The 18567-nt window shown below is 62.5% G+C and overlaps 2 protein-coding genes across 2 annotated transcripts; one reads left to right on the forward strand and one right to left on the reverse strand.

Moving 5' to 3' along the window:
- The first annotated feature begins 6621 nt into the window (after nucleotides 1–6621).
- On the forward strand, nucleotides 6622–9675 carry PGA5 (pepsinogen A5). The gene is made up of 9 exons (XM_052811997.1): nucleotides 6622–6724; nucleotides 7040–7187; nucleotides 7713–7830; nucleotides 8067–8185; nucleotides 8283–8482; nucleotides 8744–8860; nucleotides 8979–9117; nucleotides 9292–9384; nucleotides 9482–9675. The coding sequence occupies exons 1-9, from the start codon at nucleotides 6669–6671 to the stop codon at nucleotides 9629–9631; spliced, it is 1140 nt and encodes a 379-aa protein (XP_052667957.1). The 5' UTR covers nucleotides 6622–6668; the 3' UTR covers nucleotides 9632–9675.
- A 1180-nt stretch (nucleotides 9676–10855) lies between these two features.
- VWCE (von Willebrand factor C and EGF domains) lies at nucleotides 10856–17323 on the reverse strand. The gene is made up of 20 exons (XM_052811973.1): nucleotides 17073–17323; nucleotides 16391–16485; nucleotides 16221–16310; nucleotides 15843–15971; nucleotides 15636–15752; nucleotides 15438–15554; nucleotides 15090–15218; nucleotides 14664–14989; nucleotides 14492–14585; nucleotides 14341–14423; nucleotides 14072–14159; nucleotides 13829–13914; nucleotides 13525–13642; nucleotides 13029–13114; nucleotides 12738–12834; nucleotides 12479–12561; nucleotides 12207–12297; nucleotides 12007–12089; nucleotides 11818–11908; nucleotides 10856–11642 (listed from the first exon to the last, which is right to left on the reverse strand). Exons 1-20 carry the CDS (start codon nucleotides 17180–17182, stop codon nucleotides 11269–11271), a joined length of 2487 nt encoding a protein of 828 aa, XP_052667933.1. The 5' UTR covers nucleotides 17183–17323; the 3' UTR covers nucleotides 10856–11268.
- Nucleotides 17324–18567: the final 1244 nt, after the last annotated feature.

The following is an 18567-nucleotide window of genomic DNA, read 5'->3' on the forward strand; positions in this document are numbered from 1 at the left end:
TCCTACCCCAGCCAAAGTCCACCCACCACCAGCTCAGCAAGGATCAGCCTACATCTCGGGGGGCTTCCTTGTCAACTTCAGCAAATATTCTTACATCAAATCATAGGGGTTTGACACCTCAGGAGCCTCAAACTGTGCCTCTCTGTGCCTATGTGCCTTTCATCTGAAGGTTCTAATAAAGCAACTGTATGATGTATGATAACGCCTTTATGGGAGGGACAGGAAAGACCAGGAACAGGGACTGGAAAACAAGTTTGCTTCCTTAATCTGCAGTTACTAAGATAAGCTATAGCTCAGTAAGGTGATTTTTTTTTTTTCAGGCTGAGCTTTTCAAGCCTGCACAGATAAAGTTAAGGCGGTTCCTGAGCTTAGTCAGCAAAGTCCTTTGCCATACAGAAAGTCTGAAAATTCATATACGGTCCTGTTTGGCCCAGGGGGTGAGCCCTACGACAGTTAAATGCATCCTAAGTGTTGTTGCCTAATCTCACACAGTTCCCACAGACTTTCAGGCACCTGGCCATCAGAATAGATCGTATAATTTGCAACAGTCTCCCGGCCTAGCGGCCATTGCATTCCCGACAGGGATCCACACAGAGGGATTGATTTGTTTGCCCACTCAGAGCCATCTGAGTGCCTTCTTAGAGCCAAGGCAGCTTTTGGAGGTGCCGGCCTCCTGTTGTTTATGACCTAGATTGCTCAGGGTATCATATGAATTACCTCCAGCACATCTCATGTTGCCTTTAGAGGGACTGTCTCTTCGCACACGAATTGCTGCCAATCACTGGAAGCAGCAAAGGATAAAACACTCCTGTCAGCAGTCCTGCACCGCCTCAGCTGCGGCCCTCCTCTGCGGGGGGGGTTCAAGGTCACCACCCAACTCTTCTGCCTTCGCAGTCGACCACAACCACTCCAACCACCAGCTGTCCACCCACCAACCAGTCCATCTGGTGCTGCTGGGTACTTTATTTTAGTGCTCCTTATGAGTCATTTAATGCTTCTGCATAGCCCAAGCTCATCGTGAGCCCAGGTAGAGCCTCTGCACGCAGGGAGTCAAATGCAGCCTTACTTGAATCTCGAAACAACAGACATTAAAATCTTACATTTTTCTGGCCACAAGCATAACTCTTTGGGGATTTTATTGAACAGGAATCCTAACCCAGCCACAGCTGCATCAGGAACAGGCAAACCAGAACTAAAAGCCTCCAGATCCATCCCTCCAGCTGGTCTTCATCTGCTTTTGGAGAACACGGTGAGGATCTCCGCATCGTTTGGTGCCCTCTGCCGCCAAGCAGAGCTACAACAGAGCGGCCACCCGCTGCCACCCAACCCTGTGCCCAGTACACCCCAGTACCCAGCCGGTACCCCACTGTGTGCCACAGGCACTGCCTGCTCCCTGCTCTCCCCTCAGCCGCCTTCTCTGCCACGGTGGGGATGCAGCAGTGTTGCGTTTCGAGCTCTTCGCAGCTTGGTTTTGAGTTTCCTCAGGGTTCCCTGCTCCCTTTGGGGCAGATTCTTCCAGAATCCTGCGTGTCTCATTCCCTCCATTTCTCTACCAAGGTTGGAAACATCCAGGTCAGCAACCAAACCATTGGCCTGAGCCTGGATCCTTTTTGTACTACACCCCCTTCGATGGCATCCTGAGCCTGGGCGTCCCCAGCATCGCTGCCTCCGGAGCCATCCCCATCTTTGACAACACGACGAACCCACCAGGCTGCTTGTGCTGATTTCCCCTCCTCCCATTCCAGGACCTGAGGCTGGAAGGATGCTAAGTGGTAGATGGGTCACACCGCATCTGCCTCCAAATTCTCTGGAGCCATCAGCATCAGCCGCTACCGCTTCCAGCCCATGAAAGAGCAAGCCCGTACGTATCTCCAGCAAAATCCTTCCCCTAGGAATTAGCCATCAAGATTGAAGGGAACGATAATGCCAAGTCCATGTTGAGAGCTGTGCAGTGCCCAGGGCAGGGGCTGGCTGACCTGCTGTTAAACCTTCCCTCTCGTCATCAGACAGGGTTTTCTCATCTGACAAAGTGTTTCCGTAGCCCTATCGGAAAGTCATTTCGCACCCTGAAAGTGATTATTTTCCATCCTCCCCCATTTCTTTTGTTCTTTAATAGTGCTAAATATTTGTTCTGAGATTTTTCTGGTGCTGAATTCCACAACTTCTTCATTCTGTGTGTAATGATACAGCCAAAAATCAATTGTCTGAATACACTGAATTGCCTGTCTGAATACACACAGTTTTTTATTGGCTCCTAGTGATGGGATCTATTGACAGAAGAATGAGCTCCTCCCCAAACCTCTCATAATTTGACAAATTATTTCCTTCCATTGAAAAAATGAACTCCTGCTCCTCAGGGATTACAACTTTGCACGTGGAGCTCTGTTTCAGGAACAATTGCGTGCGGTAAGGGGTCTGCAGTAAAAAAGTGGAAAATTGCTTCGAGTCTTCATTACACGATACAATCCCTGAATTTGGGATACAGTTTGGGTGTTCAGAGAGGCCAGCTGACCTCGAGGCCCATATATCAACCCAGAAACACAGGACATACCTTTTTATCCAAACGGAGCAGGCTTTCAGCTGCTGCAGCTTCTCTAGTCCGTTTGCTGCTCTGGGCAAGGGAGCTTTAATTGCTGGCAAACCCATTGCTGCCAGGGTGATTGAGTTACAGAAAAAAACAAGTTATATTTCTCTAACATTACAAAACAAGTTACATTGCACTAAAACACTGGTCCTGAGCATGAGGCTTTTCCAGTTTGTTTTTTAAATACAAGGAGAGCATTCACCCCAAACATCCTCTTTGCCCAGAAAGAGGGCTGCCCTGAGAGCACAGGTTAGTCCCCGCCTTCTGCGCCCGGAGAAGTTTATGTTATGTCTGAACGCGCTGACTGTTTGGCAAAAAAAGAGAATTGAATTGATAAACAATTCTTGAAAAGTTTGTCATTTTTGTTTCCTGTAATGTTCTGGCAGAAAAAAAAAGCAAAACTTCACAGCCCCAAAAGCAAGGGAGACCAGGTTGAAGCGAAGTGTGACAGCACATCCAGACTTCAGTCCCCGAAGCCCAACTCACTAACTTGCTCCGAAGGAAGAATTTAACACTGGAAATGTTACTGCCCTTCAGCTTGCCATTTCTCGGAGAAGTTTCTCTGTTAGTTACCAAAATCAAGCGCAGAAGGACACCTTGGATGCAGCTCACCCCTACCTCACCCCACCCCTACATCACCCCACCCTGAGCAGATACATTCTGCTGAACAAATGTTCTCACAAATAGAGGAAAGTCCACCCCAGCATCACCCAGACCTCCATCCCTGCCCGAGGAGAGGGGGCAATTACCGCCCCGCTCCCCCACCGGTTACCTCCCATTCCCTGCTGTGAGGTTGGACCAAGGACCATTTCCACCTTCCAGCAGGACCTTCCTCTCCATCACAGGCTCTCTGATGTGGGAGCCACACCAACACGCACCCATGGCTACCGGCTTTGCGGAGCTCCGGCCACCACCTCCCGCAGCCCATGCCGGTTCCCGTGGATCTCCTGCGGCGTTATCTGTCCCAGCATGGAGCACATGCCAAGCCCAAGGCCTCCTGAGCAGCCTCCTTGGAGGAAACCCTGGGTCTCAATCCTTGGAGGGCAAACGGGTGGGAAGGTGTGAGCTTTGACAGCTCTCCAAACTGCTCCCCAAAAGCACTGCCATCGAGGGGCCAGGCTCTGCAGGGGTACAGCCTCTGCCTTCCACCAGCACCGAGGCACAAGGAAACTTGCAAAGGGCTCCCAGCACAGGGCAATCAAGCAAAAGCCAGGCAAAACAGCAAATCTTAACTCTGAATCTCCCTTATATACCAACAGGATTTGCAGCAGCTGTTCCTAATATCTGCAGCAGCCTGGGCGAATCATCCTGAGCCATCCCGGTGGAGCAGTGAAACCCCCCGTGTGCTGCGGAGGAATAGGCTTTGCCCAGCAGGAACAGCCTCTTCCCTGCGTGCGGACACCTGGTGTATTGGGGAAAAGAAATGCAATCTAACAGCCCGTCGGAGCAGTCCCAAGGCAGCTGGCTATGGCAGCTTCCCCGCCAAGGGCCGCGTCCTCGAGCGCTCTGCTCCGATAACCTTTTACAAAAAAAAAAATGTTTTCCACGTGTAGCGCAGCAAGGACGTGTTCGCAGCGGACCAGCCCCTTTGCTGTGGCTGCTCCTTATCTGAGCTCGTATTCATCAAAACGTGCTGCTGCCTTGTACGGGGTGAGGGAGCAAAGCCTGAAGTAGATGCTGTTGTTTAATCTCTGATTTTCTCTGTAGTTTACAGTTACCTGCAGGCACAGCCTGGCTCAGGAGGCCAGTGGGAAACACGATGCCAAGGCTCCATGCAGGGTTTTTAGGCTGTGGCCTCCTGCCAGGTCCAGACTTTCCATTTTGGGGGTCAGCCAAGACCTTCTCCTTTCCAGACCCCCACCCCCAAAATGAATGCATCGCATCTTCTTTTTTGCTCAGGGAGAATTCAGTGTTTCATCCCTTTTCTCCCAACATCACCCATCAGACCCTACCAGGTTCTTATTCATTTCATTCCCCCACTGCAATTTAGCATCTATCCTCAATTCTTTTCTTCTTCAGACCTGGGGTGAAACTGGTACCGAGGGGAGGAAAGCCAGCTCCAGCCCATATGGTGCCTCTGGGCAGGCTGGTCCCCAGCTCGGTGACACAGGGCCTGGCTTTGTTTTCCTCCAGGACAAGGTGACCGTACCAGCAGCCACATCTCACGCACGTGATGCTGTGACGGAGGTCAGGACGCCTGGTCCAGCACCGGGCACCTCTGACGCAGGCCAACGCGGGCGACCTTGGTATCATTCAACCAGCGGCATCCTGAGCTGGTCTTTCCCTCGGCTGGTCCCAGTTTCACCTCCCAGCTGGTCCCAGTTCCGCAGGTAGCCCTGGGACAGATGGAGGCGGATGAAGCCCCAGCGTAAGAAGGACAGGGACCTGTTGGAGCAGGTCTAGAGGAGGGCCATGAAGATGATCAGGGGGCTGGAGAACCTCCCCTATGAGGACAGGCTGAGAGAGTTGGGGTTGTTCAGCCTGGAGAAGAGAAGGCTCTGGGGAGACCTTCCAGTTCTTAAAGGGGGCCTACAGGAAAGATGGGGATGGATTCTTTATCAGGGACTGTAGTGATAGGATGAGGGGTAATGGTTTTAAACTGGAAGAGGGTAAATTTCGATGAGATGTAAGGAAGAAGTTCTTCGGTGTGAGGGTGGTGAGGTGCTGGAACAGGTTGCCCAGAAAAGTTGCGGATGCCCCATCCCTGGCAGTGTTCAAGGGCAGGTTGGCTGGGGCTTGGAGCAGCCTGGTCTGGTGGAAGGCGTCCCTGCCCATGGCAGGGGTTTGGAACTCGATGATCTTCAAAGTCCCTTCCAAGCCAAACCGTTCTGTGATTCTGTGATTCTAAGCTGGACCCCAGCAGCACAGCTCCTCCAGCTGACCCCAGCCCAGGGCCAGGGGATGCAGGCAGGGGGCTGCAGGCAGCAGCTCGGCTCAGCCATGGTGGAGGACGTGGGCTTCCACCCTCCCTGCCCAGAGCCCCGGGGCAGGCAGACAGAGATGCTTTGTGTTGAGCTAACAGGAGCCGGCATCTGTAACGGATAAAGCCGGTGAGGAATAACCATGTTTGCCCATTGGATGTAGATGTAAGATTAAGCAAATTTACCCCGGTGTCGCTACCAAGCCCCTGGTGCTGGCGTTTGGTGGAGCCCCTTGTGCAAAGCCCTGTGTCTGTGGCAGGGTTACGGCCAGCCGCAGCCCAGGCAGGTGATGAAGCTGGGGCTCAGCTCTCACCCATGGGTGGGCACCCCAAGGTAGCCCGGGGTGCTCGGCGAGGGGCCACCAGCTGTCCCCAGTCCCCTCCAAGGGATGCACACCCTTGGGCAGCAGCTGCAGGAGGAGCATGAGGCTGCAACCACCAGGATCAAACCCTCCGGCAAGGGGTTGGGGGACACCAGGGGACACCAGGGGACCCCAAAGGACCGGTGCTCCCGTGCCAGCCCCGCATCTCCACGCCACCTCCACCCTGACAAACCCCTGCAGATAGAAACTCTGCTTTTCACAGCGGGGCAAGGACGGTCCTGAGCAGCCCCAGGACCCTTCGTACTGCAGCTGCCCTGGGGCTGGGGAAAACGTCATCCCCTGCGGCAGCGGTGGCTACCGCGGCCAGCTAGAGCCAACTGGAAAATAAGTGCTTTTATCTAATGGTGCGTGATTTACGCTGCGGTTCCTCGGCCGCAGTGGTGGTGTCGGCTTGTGTCATGCATGGGTGGTCAGATGGGGGGGCAAATGCCCAGAAATGGCCTCAGCTAGCCCCATGTCACCCTCACCAGTCCCCCCAGTGCCTCCCCCTCGGGACTCAGAGTAAGTGGAGGGTGCTTCTCGCCCAGCCCCAGCCTGCCACAAGCATCCCTGTGTCCCAGCTGTGACGTTTGACCCCAGTGAAGATGGAGAGTCCTCACCTTGACATTCCCCCCCCCACCGTCTCCCTTAAGGACATTGTGATAACTGCCCCCGGAGCTGTTTGCCTTTCTTATCGGGGACGCCAACCAAACAAGCGTGGCTGGGATATAAGGAACCGGACTGGGGCTTGGTGGCACACTCAGAATCTCCTCGCCTCGGTCACTGACTGTTAGCAGGCACCATGAAGCTGCTCCTGCTTCTCAGCTTAGTGGCCCTGGCCCAGTGCCTTGGCCCCAGGTGAGTACTGGGATGTTGGGGTGCCCACACAGCTACCGCGGTCCCGAGGACCCCCCAGTACCCGTGCTTGTGGGGAGGCAAGCGGGGTGACTGCCCAGCTCCCAGCACGCGGCAGGGATGGAGGGACAACCTGCAGCCCCCCCCGCCAGCCATCGCCATGGCTGAGGCTCCCCGCAGCGAGGACGGACCCCGGGTCCTTTAGCTGTGGGATGAGGCACAGGGCAAGCACACGGCGGGGGTACCCGCAGCCCCCCCGAGGCACGTCCCTGCCCGGCGCCTGGTGACGGATCGGCTCCCCTCTCCCCTGCCCCCCAGGGTCGCTCTGAGGAGGGGGAAGTCCCTGCGGCAGGTCCTGAAGGAGCACGGCTTGCTGGAACACTACCTGAAGCAGCACCCCTACAACCTGGCCTCCAAGTACCACCATGCCGGCGTCTCTGCCGAGCCCCTGCAGAACTACCTGGATGTGAGAATGGCGGGGCAGAGGGGCTGGCACCAGCGGGGCACCCCACACGGCTGCTGGCCCCTTACCCATCCTCCTAGCTCCTTACCTGACCCACTGGCCCCTTACCTGTCCTGCTAGCCCCTTACGCATTCCCCCAACCCATTACCCATCCCGCTAGCCCCTTACCCATCCCAGTAGTTCCTTACCTGTCCCTCTAACCCTTTACCAATTCCCCTAACCCATTACCCACCTCACTAGCCCCTCACCCATCCTTCTAACCCCTTACCCATTCTCCTAACCTGTTAACTCATCCCACTAGCCCCTTACCCATTCCCCTAATCCATTAACTCATCCCACTAGCCACTTACCCATCCTGCTAGCCCCTTACCCATTCCCCTAAACCGTTTACTCATCCCACTAGCCCCTTCCCCATTCCACTAGCCTACTACCCATTCTCCTAACCCGTTACCCATCCCGCTAACCCCTTCCCCATCCCATTAATCCCTTCCCCATCCCACTAATCCCTTCCCCATCCCCGTTTGACAGAACGAGTACTTCGGCACCATCTCCATCGGTACCCCACCCCAGGAGTTCACCGTTATCTTTGACACCGGCTCCTCCAACCTGTGGGTGCCCTCGGTGTACTGCTCCAGCCTGGCTTGCAGTAGGTGTCCGGCAGCCCCAAAGTCACCGGGCAAGGGGTGAAGGCAGGGGAAGCCCCGGGCTTGGCCAGCCCCGCTGCCCTGCCTGGCTCCGGGAGCCCCTGGGTGGGCTGGGAGCCGAGGACGGCTCTGCCCTGTCTCTCCTAAGGGACGTCGGGCGATGGGGGAGGCACTGGAGAGTCATCCTCAGTCCTCGAGGGCAGGACAGACTGTGACCGTCTCCCTCCTATACTTGCAGGCAACCACAAACGTTTCAACCCAGCGGACTCCTCCACCTTCGTCAGCACCAACGAGAGCGTCTCCATCGCCTACGGCACTGGCAGCATGACCGGCGTTCTGGGCTACGACACCGTCACTGTAAGGCGGGGTGCACCAGCTCCCCCATCCCACCGGAGAGGGGACACGGGGGCAGCACCCGCCCAAACCAAGCCCCTCTCCCCATCTTCCCGACCAGGTTGCAGCCATCGAGGTCGTCAACCAGATCTTTGGGCTGGCTGAGACCGAACCCGGCGATTTCTTCTACTACAGCCCCTTCGACGGCATCCTGGGGCTGGCTTTCCCGAGCATCTCCTCCTCCGGAGCCACCCCTGTCTTTGACAACATGATGTCGGAAGGTCTCGTGGCCAAGGACCTCTTCTCTGTCTACCTGAGCAGGTAAGCCCTGGCCGGAGCCGCCCAGCCCTTGCCGAGGATTTTCTCCCATTTCCCTCCCACCGGGGCTGGCTCCGGCACCGTTCCCCGGTGGCGTGAGACCCCGTGGCTCCTGGGGGACGTGGCTCACCGCTGTGCCGGCATCGGCACCGGCACCGGCACCGGCAGAGGAGGATGGCAGCAAAGCCCCCCTCGGCGATGGCACTGCCAGCGGAGTGGTGGTAGCGGGGTGGGACCCCCACCTGACGGCTCCCCTCCTTGCAGGGACGGGAAGAGAGGCAGCTTCGTCCTCTTCGGCGGCATCGACCCATCCTACACCACCAACGGCATCAGCTGGATCCCCCTCTCTGCTGAAACCTACTGGCAGATCAGCATGGACAGGTAGTCCCACTGCAGCCCCTAGGCTCGGTGGCTCCCCTTGTCCCCCAGCCAGTGTTTTGGGGGGGGTGCGGCCCCTCACCTGGCACCCAGGAGGCTCACCCCATGCCCCTCTCCCCAGCGTCTCCATCGGCGGGGAGCCCGTTGCCTGCTCCTTCGGCTGCCAGGCCATCGTGGACACAGGCACCTCGCTGCTGGCCATGCCCAACAGAGCCCTCAGCAACATCCTGGACACCCTCGGTGCCAGCTCCAATGGCGCGGTGAGCCCTTAGGGGGGGACGCAGAGCTTTGGGGACCTTTGGAGCTCTGCGGGGTGCCCAGCTGGACCCCGGGGTGCTCCACGGTGCACTGGTCCCCATTGCTTTCTGGGGCACACGGTCCCTCCTGGGGTGGCCGCTGACCCCCCACATGCCATTGTGTCTCCCCCAACCCAGATCAGCTGCAGTGCTGTCAACACACTGCCTGACGTCGTCTTCCAAATCAACGGCAAAGCCTTCTCCGTGCCACCCAGGGCCTATGTGATAGATGTGAGCATCCTGCCGGGGAGGGGACTGGCGGGGGGGGGTGCTTGGGTGGGGGGATCCAGCAGCTGGTAACCACCATCCACCACGTTCTCGGTTGCAGATGGACGGGTACTGCACCCTCGGCTTCCAAGGCATGAACATCCCCACCGAGTCGGGCGAGCTCTGGATCCTGGGAGATGTCTTCATCCGCGAGTACTACGTCATCTTCGACAGAGCCAACAACATGGTGGGGCTGTCCCGGCTGCCCTGAGCGTGCCTCCGTGCTGGGGACGGGGTCAGGCAGCACACCCCGCTGCCCTGGCATCCCCAACTTGGTGGCTGGCAGGGCTGACCCTTGCCCAGCCCTCCCGTCCCCTCCTGCAACAGCCATCGAGCGCAATAAAGCTGTGGAGAAGCATCCCTGTGCCGTGTCTCTCTGGGAAGGGCTAGCTCGGCCACCCCGGCGCTGCTGCCACGTCCCCGGGCATGGACACCAGTGGGTGGGCAGATGGGGTGGCACCCGCTGCCCGCATCCTGATGATGCCCTCGGTCCCGCAAACACCCCAGGCGCCTGTGCGGATCTGGGGCTGGAGGTGCCCACGGCCACCGAGAGCTCCACGCTGCCGGGGGCAGAGCCGTGCCACCAACCGGGCAGCAGGGCAGGCTTTTTTGGGCAGCCGGTGCTCCTCATCCGCGGCTGGGGCATTCCTCCACGCAGCCCCGGGTAAAGACGGGTGCCCCAGGGCCACTGCTTTCTGTCCCCAAGATACCACGGGGCACGCCACGAGGTAGCTGGGGCTGGCGGTGGCCGGGTGGGATGGGGAAGGTGTGGAGGACCACAAGGGACCAGGATGGGAGCACGGCTGCGGCTCTGCCCCTGCCAGCATCTGATGCCCACTTTTGGGGCTGGGGGACAGTGCCTGCCACCGCACTGGGTCCCATCCTGGTGCTGGAGATGCTTTGTGCCACTAATCACCACCTCTCCTTGCTGGACACCGCCTGGATAAACCCCCGTGACGCTGCCAGGAACCACGGACCTGTCTTTTCACGATGTCCCTGGGCAGAGCCCTTTTGCAGGGGCAGCACCAGCCTCAGCACCTTGCAAACATTTCCCCGGACTGGGCACTTTTTGCTTAGGTCAAGCCCCTGGAAAAATCTCAACCGGGAGCCATCAAAATTTAGCGCCAGCTCCCCGAAAACCCCTCTCCCCCTGCTCAGCTCTGCTCCCTCAGGGTCAGACTGCAGAGGACCCGACCGGCCGCAATGAAGTCCCCAAACCCCGCTCACGGTGGGGGGGGGCCAAACGCCTCCGGCACTGCCCTCGTCATCCTCGGGGGCCGCTCACCCCAAAGCCCCCAACCGAGGGAAAGCTCCGTGGCTGGGTTCAGCGTGCCAGCGGGTGCAAGCAGGAGTAGGGGGACGGGGTATAAATACCAGGGTGACTTTATTGGTGGCGGGGAGGGCAGCTCGCCCCCTCCCCACGCCAGGAGCCAGGGGCAGCACCCACCCCGGGGGTGCGTGCCGTGGTTGGGGGCTGGCTCAGGGCACCCCAGCCCAGCCAGGAGCATCTCCCAGCCCCTCGTTCTGTGCCCAGAGAGTTGGGGGGGCACGGGGATGGTGGTGGTGGTGGGGGGGTCCTGCCCCACAGTTCTATTTCAGTGGGACGGTGAGGGGCTGGGGACCCTGGCACCCCAAGGCAGTGCCCGTGCACCCGTGGGAGCAGGGATGCACCCGTGGGAGAGAGGATGCTGTTGCCCACCCTGTCTGCTTAGCACCCCCTCCCCAGCCACCCACCACCCCGGGGGCCTGACGGGCCAGACCTGCTGGTCCTGCAGACCCCCTCCTCCTCTCCTTCTTCATCCACCTCCTCCTCCTCTTCATCCTGGGAGCCACGAGCCCGCTGGGGCTCTACCCGCTGGCTGGTGGCACGGCAGAGGGGTCTGCGTCCCTGGGGGGTCCCTGACCCTCGGGGCTAGAGCTGGGGCTGCCTGTAGGAGCTGGGGGGGCTGCGGCCTCAGAGGGGGTGTCGGGGGGCACAGCAGCTGTCGGTGGGTGCCCGGGGGGGCTCAGCGTGGTCGGAGGGGGGTCCCCAGCTCCCGCGTTCCCCGGAGAGGGGCCGAGGGGGGCCGTGCTGGGGAGCAGGAGCTGGGCCAGGCGGTGGCGGGGGGGCTGGGTTGATGTGGGGGGGCTGGGGTGCGGGGTGCCAGCGGGTGAGTCCTTGAGGGTTGGGGACAGGGACGGGGATGGGTGGCTGCGCTGCAGCGGGAGCCGGACATCTGTGGCTAACGGAAAGATGCTTTTGGTTAGCACCCACGTCTCCCCCGGGACCCCCCCCCAAGCCTGCGCTGGGGGCACCCAACCGCCCCGGGGTGCCGCAGCACGGCCGTGTCCCGCAGGGCAGGGGGTCCCAAGCCAGACCCCGCCACCGGCATCCCGGAGCCCGGGCATCCCCGTTACCTTGGCAGGGTGGGCAACAGGCAGCGGGCATCACGGCGGGCTCCGCGCAGGAGCGGGGACACAACCTCTTCTCGCAGCTCACCTCCCCGAGCTGGCAGCGAGGGGCGAAGGTGGGGGTGAGCCATCCCTGCCATTCCCCCCCCTTTTTCTCCGGTCCCCCTCTGCCACCGACACCGGCATCCCGCTCACCTGGCAGGTACAGCGGGTGCAGGGTTGTCCCTCGGGGGTGAAGGTCTGGCCGTTCACCACCTTCCTACCCTGGTAGTTGCAGTCTGCGGGGAGCGAGGCAGCGCTCAGCGCGTGGTGGGGGGCTCGCCGGGCTGGGGGGGGGGACACGGGGACGAGGTCCCCTGCTCTCCCCCCCACCCCCCGGCTTTCCCGGTTCCTACCGTTACAGACGGGGCAACACTCGCCCTCCGGATGGAAGGGGTAGGTGCAGACGATGGCACAGTCCACGGGCGAGCAGGCCACCGAGCCCAGCTGCGAGAGACGGGAGAGACGCGCGAGGACCGGGCGTTAGCGCCCGCCGGGGTGGGCTGGGGAAAAAAGGGGCAGCCCCGCAAACGCCCGGGAGCTTTTTCCTGCAATGGAGGAAAAAACTGGGGCTCAGCCCACGGGGCAGGAGCCGAAAATATCTCGCGGTCCCCGGTGCGGCCCTTACCAGGCAGATGCAGCTGAGACAGGGATCCAGGACGGAGGGGAAGGTCTCGTTGTTGTAGAAGATCCTTCCCATGTAGGTGCAGCCTGCGGGGAGAAGAGGGGCACTTGTGATCCCCAGGTGGCTCGGGGAACCCCGGGAGACCTCTCTGCTTAAGCCCAGGCTTGCTGGGTCTGGTCCTGCCCAGGACCAGGAGCAGGGGACGCGGAGGGGACGCAGCGGAGCCAGCACCCCTCCAACAAGCACCCACAGCCCCCATCACCTGCGGAGCAGTCGGGGCAGCACTGCCCGGGGATGCGGATGGGGTAAGGACAGGTCTCCACGCAGTCCGTCCGCTTGCAGCTCACCGAGCCGTCTGCCTGCAGGGGAGAAGCACTTGACAGAGACCTCAAGGCTGCCCAAAACCGCAGGGGTTTAAAGCCCACGAAGCCAGGGAGCTGCTGGGGACCACGGCCACAAGCAGCCTGGCGTCCAGAGGGAAGGAGGGGGACAGGAGCCGTGCGCCGGGGCAGGGGCAGGTAGGAGGAGTGAAGCAGAGCAGGTTCTCATTCACCTGGCAGATGCATAACTCACAGGGATCGCCCGGAGACCAGATCTGTCCGATGGGAAACTCCACCCCGTTGTCATCCACGAAGCAACCTTGGGGGGGGGACGGGACACGGGGGGACACACAGGCACCCCCAGCCCTTCACCCTCCTGATGCACGCTCAGGCACGTACACGCACTGCTGGACATGTGTGCAGTCCCCATCCTGTACCCAAACCCCATGGCTGTGCAGCCCCCCCCCCAATGCCCTGCCAGTCCTCCTGCACCCCCACATCCAGCTCCCCCACTCCCCCTTGCCCTCCCTGTCCCCACATGTCCCCTACATCCCACCCTCCCTGTGCCCAGGTATTCCCAACCTCCCACCTTCCCCATCCCCGAGCGTCCCCCACATCCCGCCCTACCCATCCGCAGATGTCCCCTGCGTCCCTCTCTCCCTGCCCCCAGCTGTCCCCCCCCCCCATCCCACCCTGCCCGTCCCCGGGTGCCCCCCAACACGGGCTCACCGGCGGGGGCCGGGGGGTCCCGGCAGGTGAAGCAGCACTGCCCGGGGCCCAGGTGCCGCTGGTGCTGCGGGCAGTCCAGCACGGGGCAGGGGGCAAAGGAGCACTCCACCTCGCCGCCCTGGGGACAAGGGGGGGACACACGTCACCCGCTGACCCCACAGCCTGACCCAGCCCCGTGCCCACCCATCCTGCCTCAGCCCCCCAGCAAAGGCTGGGTTCCCGCCAGCAGGATGGTGTGGGGAAGCCCTGGAGCATCCCTGGGGACCCCCAACCCCGGGGACCCCCCAGCCCTCCCGGGACGTACCCGACAGACGCAGGTGGTGCAGTCGTCCCCGTCCAGGCTGAACCGGGCGCCGTGTGAGTACGTGCGACCCCGAAAACTGCACTTTGCTGGGGAGGAGAGAGGCAGCGGAGCCGGGGCTGGGGTCAGGGAGGAAAGCACGGCTTCTGCCGAACCCCCGCTCCTAACCCCCATCCCCAGCAGAGCCCTGGGCTCCCCCCCCCCAACCCCACACACCCCACGGGCTGGGGGTCCCGGGGGACCAACCTGGCTGGCAGGAGCAGCAGTCGGCCGGCGAGGCGCTGGGGCAGGAACCCGGGGGGCACTCGGGGGAGATGCAGGAGACGTTACCAGCCTGCCGAGGAGAGCGCGGGGCTGTCACGGGGCGACGTACCCCTTCCCCGCCACGGGGGAACGATGCCGGGGCATCATCCGCCCCAGCGCATCCCGCTCCATCGCCCCGGAGGCGCACGGCTGAGCGGGGATGCGGGGGGATGCTCCCATCCCCATCCCGCTCCGGGATGGCACGGGCTCACCAGGCAGACGCAGATGGTGCAGTTCCCATCGGATGGGGAGAAGACGTCACCCTCGGCCCGGGCCACCCCATCGTGCAGGCAGCCTGCAAGGCAGGCGGGTTAGGGTGGGCTACCCCGGGCGGCGGGGCCGTGGGGGACACCGGGGGCTCACCTGAGCAGCTGGGGCAGCAGCCCCCGGCCGGGGTGGGCAGCGGGTGGGAGCAGGTCACGGGGCAGCTCACGGCCTCGCAGAGCACTCGCCCTCCCTGCGAGGGCACGCGTCGGCTCAGCCCGACGTCAGGCTGGTGCGGCAGGGAGAGGCACGGGGAGGACGGGGTGCTTACCTGGCAAGCGCAGCTCCGGCACCCCGGCTCTATCCAGCGAACGCCGGGCTCCCGGGGGGCCCCCCGGTACCAACAGCGAGGGGCGGATGGGGTGGAGGTACCGGGGGCTGCCACGGCACGCGGGGATGGCTCGGTGGCCGGGGATGCCGGGGCGGGAGAGGAGGAAGGGAGTTGGGTACCAGGTGCTGCGGCAGGGAGGTAGGGTGAGGGGGAGCCCCTGGGGGCCAGGAGGGGTCCCCCAGAACCGGGAGGGAGCAGGACGAGGGTGGGCGGATGCTGCAGGGACTGCAGGATGGGCGATGGGGCCAGGATGGATTTGGGGTAGCCTAGGAAGGAAGGAAGGAACAGACGTCACTTGGGGCAGGCAGGGAGCTGGGGGTATCCCGCTCGGCTCCCCTTCCTTAGCCCGGAGAAGGAGCCGGATACCTTCGCAGGAGACCCTGTCGCCGCTGAGCCGGTACCCGGGGCGGCAGGAGCAGAGGTAGCTGCCCGGCGTGTTGTGGCAAGCGTGCTGGCAGGCTCGGCGCTCTCCCGGCCGCCGGCATTCGTTGACATCTGGGGGACAAGGGGACTTGTCAGGGTCTGGCCAGGAGGTGCTACACCCCGGGAAATGGCTCAGGAGGGAGCCTGGTGCACCAAGCTCTCCCCTCCAAGGCGGCCCACGCAAGGATAAGGACAAGGCGGCAGCACCGTGAAAATGGGCTTAACGGCCACCTCCGTCCCCTGGGCTTGGTGGCACGGAGAGGGAAGAGGGAACCGGCACGCGGTGCTCACCCACGCAGGAGTGCCGGTTCCCGTGGAGGTGGTAGCCGGGCCGGCAGGAGCAGCGGTAGCTGCCGATGCTGTTCTTGCAGCGGTGCTGGCACGGCGTGGCCAGGCACTCGTCTGTGTCTGGGGGGGCCAAAGGCTGAGGGTCAGCAGCCCCGGCTGGCCCCCACTTGCTCCCTGCCCAGTCCCCTGGCCCCCGCGTACCCTGGCAGCTGTGGCGGTCGGCGGAGAGCTGCATGCCGGGGCCGCATTCGCAGACGAAGCCGCCCTCGGTGTTGACGCAGAGACCCTCGCAGGCAGCGCTCAGGCACTCGTCGATGTCTGGGGATGAAAGAAGAGAGCTGGAGATGGGGGGCTGCCACCGCCGCCGGGACTCCCCCATCCCACCGGGACCTCCCCGTCCCGGCTCACCGGTGCAGCGGACGCCGTTGGCCGTCTCCACCATGGAGAAGCCGAGGGGGCAGACGCGGGCCACCTCCTGGCACCCGCCGTGGTTACAGGAGAGGTCGCAGCCGTACTCCCCGCACGTCCCCGGTGGCTCTGAAACACGGACAGGGGGTCCACAGGGCACCGATGCCACCCCCCACCCCAGCCCTGCGCTGTGGTACCCGCTCCCCGGATCCCCCAGGGACCTGCACCCTACCCCGGCAGCATCCCTACCCCTGCCAGGGATGGGGACTGTGCTGGGGGATGCTGCAAGGAGAGGTGACGAGGAGCAACGTGCCCTGCCAGGAAAGCCCGGGGGGGTCCCGGCTTTCGGCACGACCGCCAGCAGGAGCGAGTGGGTACCTGGGCAGGTGATGCCCTGCTCTCCATCGGGGCACGAGCAGAGGTTGGGAGCGATGCACAAGCCGCTGCCGCAGCCGAAGGAGCAGAGCGCTGCAGGGAGCGGGGACAGGCGACTGTTAGGAGGGCAGAGACCCCCACCCGCTCCCCGCGCCCCCCGAGCCCGTACTCACGCAGGGTGCACTGCCCGCTGCCCGGAGAGAGCATCCACCCGGGACAACATCCGCTGCCGAAGCCCGAGAAGCAGACGTGGGGCCCGACGCGGCGCCTGCGTGACCGACGAGAGGCTGAGACCACCCTACCCCGAGCCCCCAGGACAGAGGGCAAAGGTCCCGGGGGAGCTCCTCCAGCCGGCGGGGAATCCTCCGCCCCGGGAACGCGAGGAGAAGGGGGATACGCAGCAGCGGTCGCGACGTGCCCGCGGCCATCCCATCCTGGGTAGCAGAGCACGGCACGGAGGGGGAGGCGGGAATGGGGCGCACGGGGGTGCGGTGTGACCCCAAAACAAGGTGGGACGGAAGGAGAGGACCGTGCCCCGTCTAGTCCGAACAGCCCAGCGTGTGTTGACAGGGGAGGAACGTCCCCCAGTAGGATACGGGGTGCAGGAGGCGGATGCGGGGAGCAGGACCCCCTGCGAGGGTCACGCTCCCCTCGTCCCGGCCACCCCTGGGGAAGAAGGAGGGACCAGCCCCTCCGGCTGGGATGGGAGGCACGGCCAGAACCCCGAAGACAAGCCGAGGGGACGGATGGCCGGAGCTCGGCACGGCACGCTGCCGTCCCCAGGTGTAGCTGGGAGAAGGAGAAGGAAAAAAAAAAAAAAAAAAATAAAGGGGAGGGGGGAAGAAACTCGGCTACCTCTCCACGGCAAAGCTGACCGGCTTCTTCCTCCCGGGGTACACCCTGCCTTGGCCGCCCGGGAAGAACAGGGACACACAGGCAGCCTGGAAGAAGAGCTTGACCAACATGACAGGCGGCTCCAGCCGACGGCACGCTTCCCGACGCCTGCCTTTCCTGCCTCGCCTTCCTGCCTGCCTCGGCGGCACGGGCGCCTACCGCATGCTGGCCCTTGGCCCTGCTCCTCCTCCCGCCCGCCGGGCCGGGAACAATGCGGGGGGTGGAGGGAGGCGAGAGCGGGGAACGCTGCGGGGGGAAAAAGCCATCGGCACCCGACTCTCCACCCACCCACCCAAGCCGCCATGGGGGGACGAACCGGCCCAGGGATGCTCGTCCCGAGGCTGGCTCGCTTAGCCGGGGTGAGCGGTGGCATTCCGGTAGCGAGCGTGGCGGCTCTAGGATCGGGAAAGGGGGCGGTGGCGGTGGGGGGTCCCCAACGCGGCGGGAAGCGGCGGCGAAAGCGTTCCCCCCTTCTCTCCTTTCCCACATCTGGCAAAGCTCCGGCATGGCCTCTCCCCACCCCTCCTCCTCCTCCTCCTCCTCCTCCTGGCGGCACTGGGCTGCCTTCCCAGCCCTGCACAGGGACCCACCAAAGAGGAGCACGCAGCAGATAAAGGGGCCAAAGTGGAGCCGGGACGGTGGGGTGCACCCGGTAGGGAGAGGGGCACGGGATGCTGCGGGACCCCCACGCAGCCGTATCACCCTGCTCCGAGACATGGGATCACCCCCCCCCCCAAAAAAAACCACAAAACCCTGGCCCCTCGACCCTTCCCAGGCTGGGGGCTGAAGCGAAGGTCGCAGGCAGGTAAATGATTTATACCAGGGAGCAAAGGGCCAGTGCTGCCGGCCCCTGGTTAGCGCAGAGATGGGGTCAATACCTGCAGCCTCGCCGAAAAAGGACCAACCCGCAGCCTCCACCTCCCCGTCCGGTGCAGATTTCACCCCGAAACTACCCCCCTGCACAAGGGTTGGGGTCACCCAGCCCAGTCCAGCCCCAGGCAGGACACAGCATCACCCCCAGCACGGTGACCCCCCCTGCACTAGAAATGAAGAGTTACAGAGTGCTGGGTGGGGGGCACACACCAGCAATAGGGGTGCAGGACCCCCGATACAGCCACAGCTCGGTGGGGGGGAAGCAAGGAAGCCCCTTGCCCGGGGGGGACGTGACCCCAGCCCCGGCCACCAGCTCCCGGGCTGGGGAGGCAGCTGCACGAACATGGCTGGAGCACGGCCAGCAGCACGGGATAAACACCCAGCCCTGCCCCGGCCAGCAACGTTTCTAACCCGGCCGCAGGAGGTTGTTTGCTCAAAAAAAAGGGAGGCTGCCAGCATCGCATCGGCACCAGCATCCCTGGTTTTGCTGGGGAAGGATAGCACATACGGGAGCCGCGCAGAGCCAAGCGTGCCAGTCTCCGTAGGACTCTGTAGGGAAACACAGAGCCCAAATACCCAGCTA

Source organism: Harpia harpyja, chromosome 16 (genome assembly GCF_026419915.1).
Source record: "Harpia harpyja isolate bHarHar1 chromosome 16, bHarHar1 primary haplotype, whole genome shotgun sequence".
Taxonomy (NCBI): domain Eukaryota; kingdom Metazoa; phylum Chordata; class Aves; order Accipitriformes; family Accipitridae; genus Harpia; species Harpia harpyja.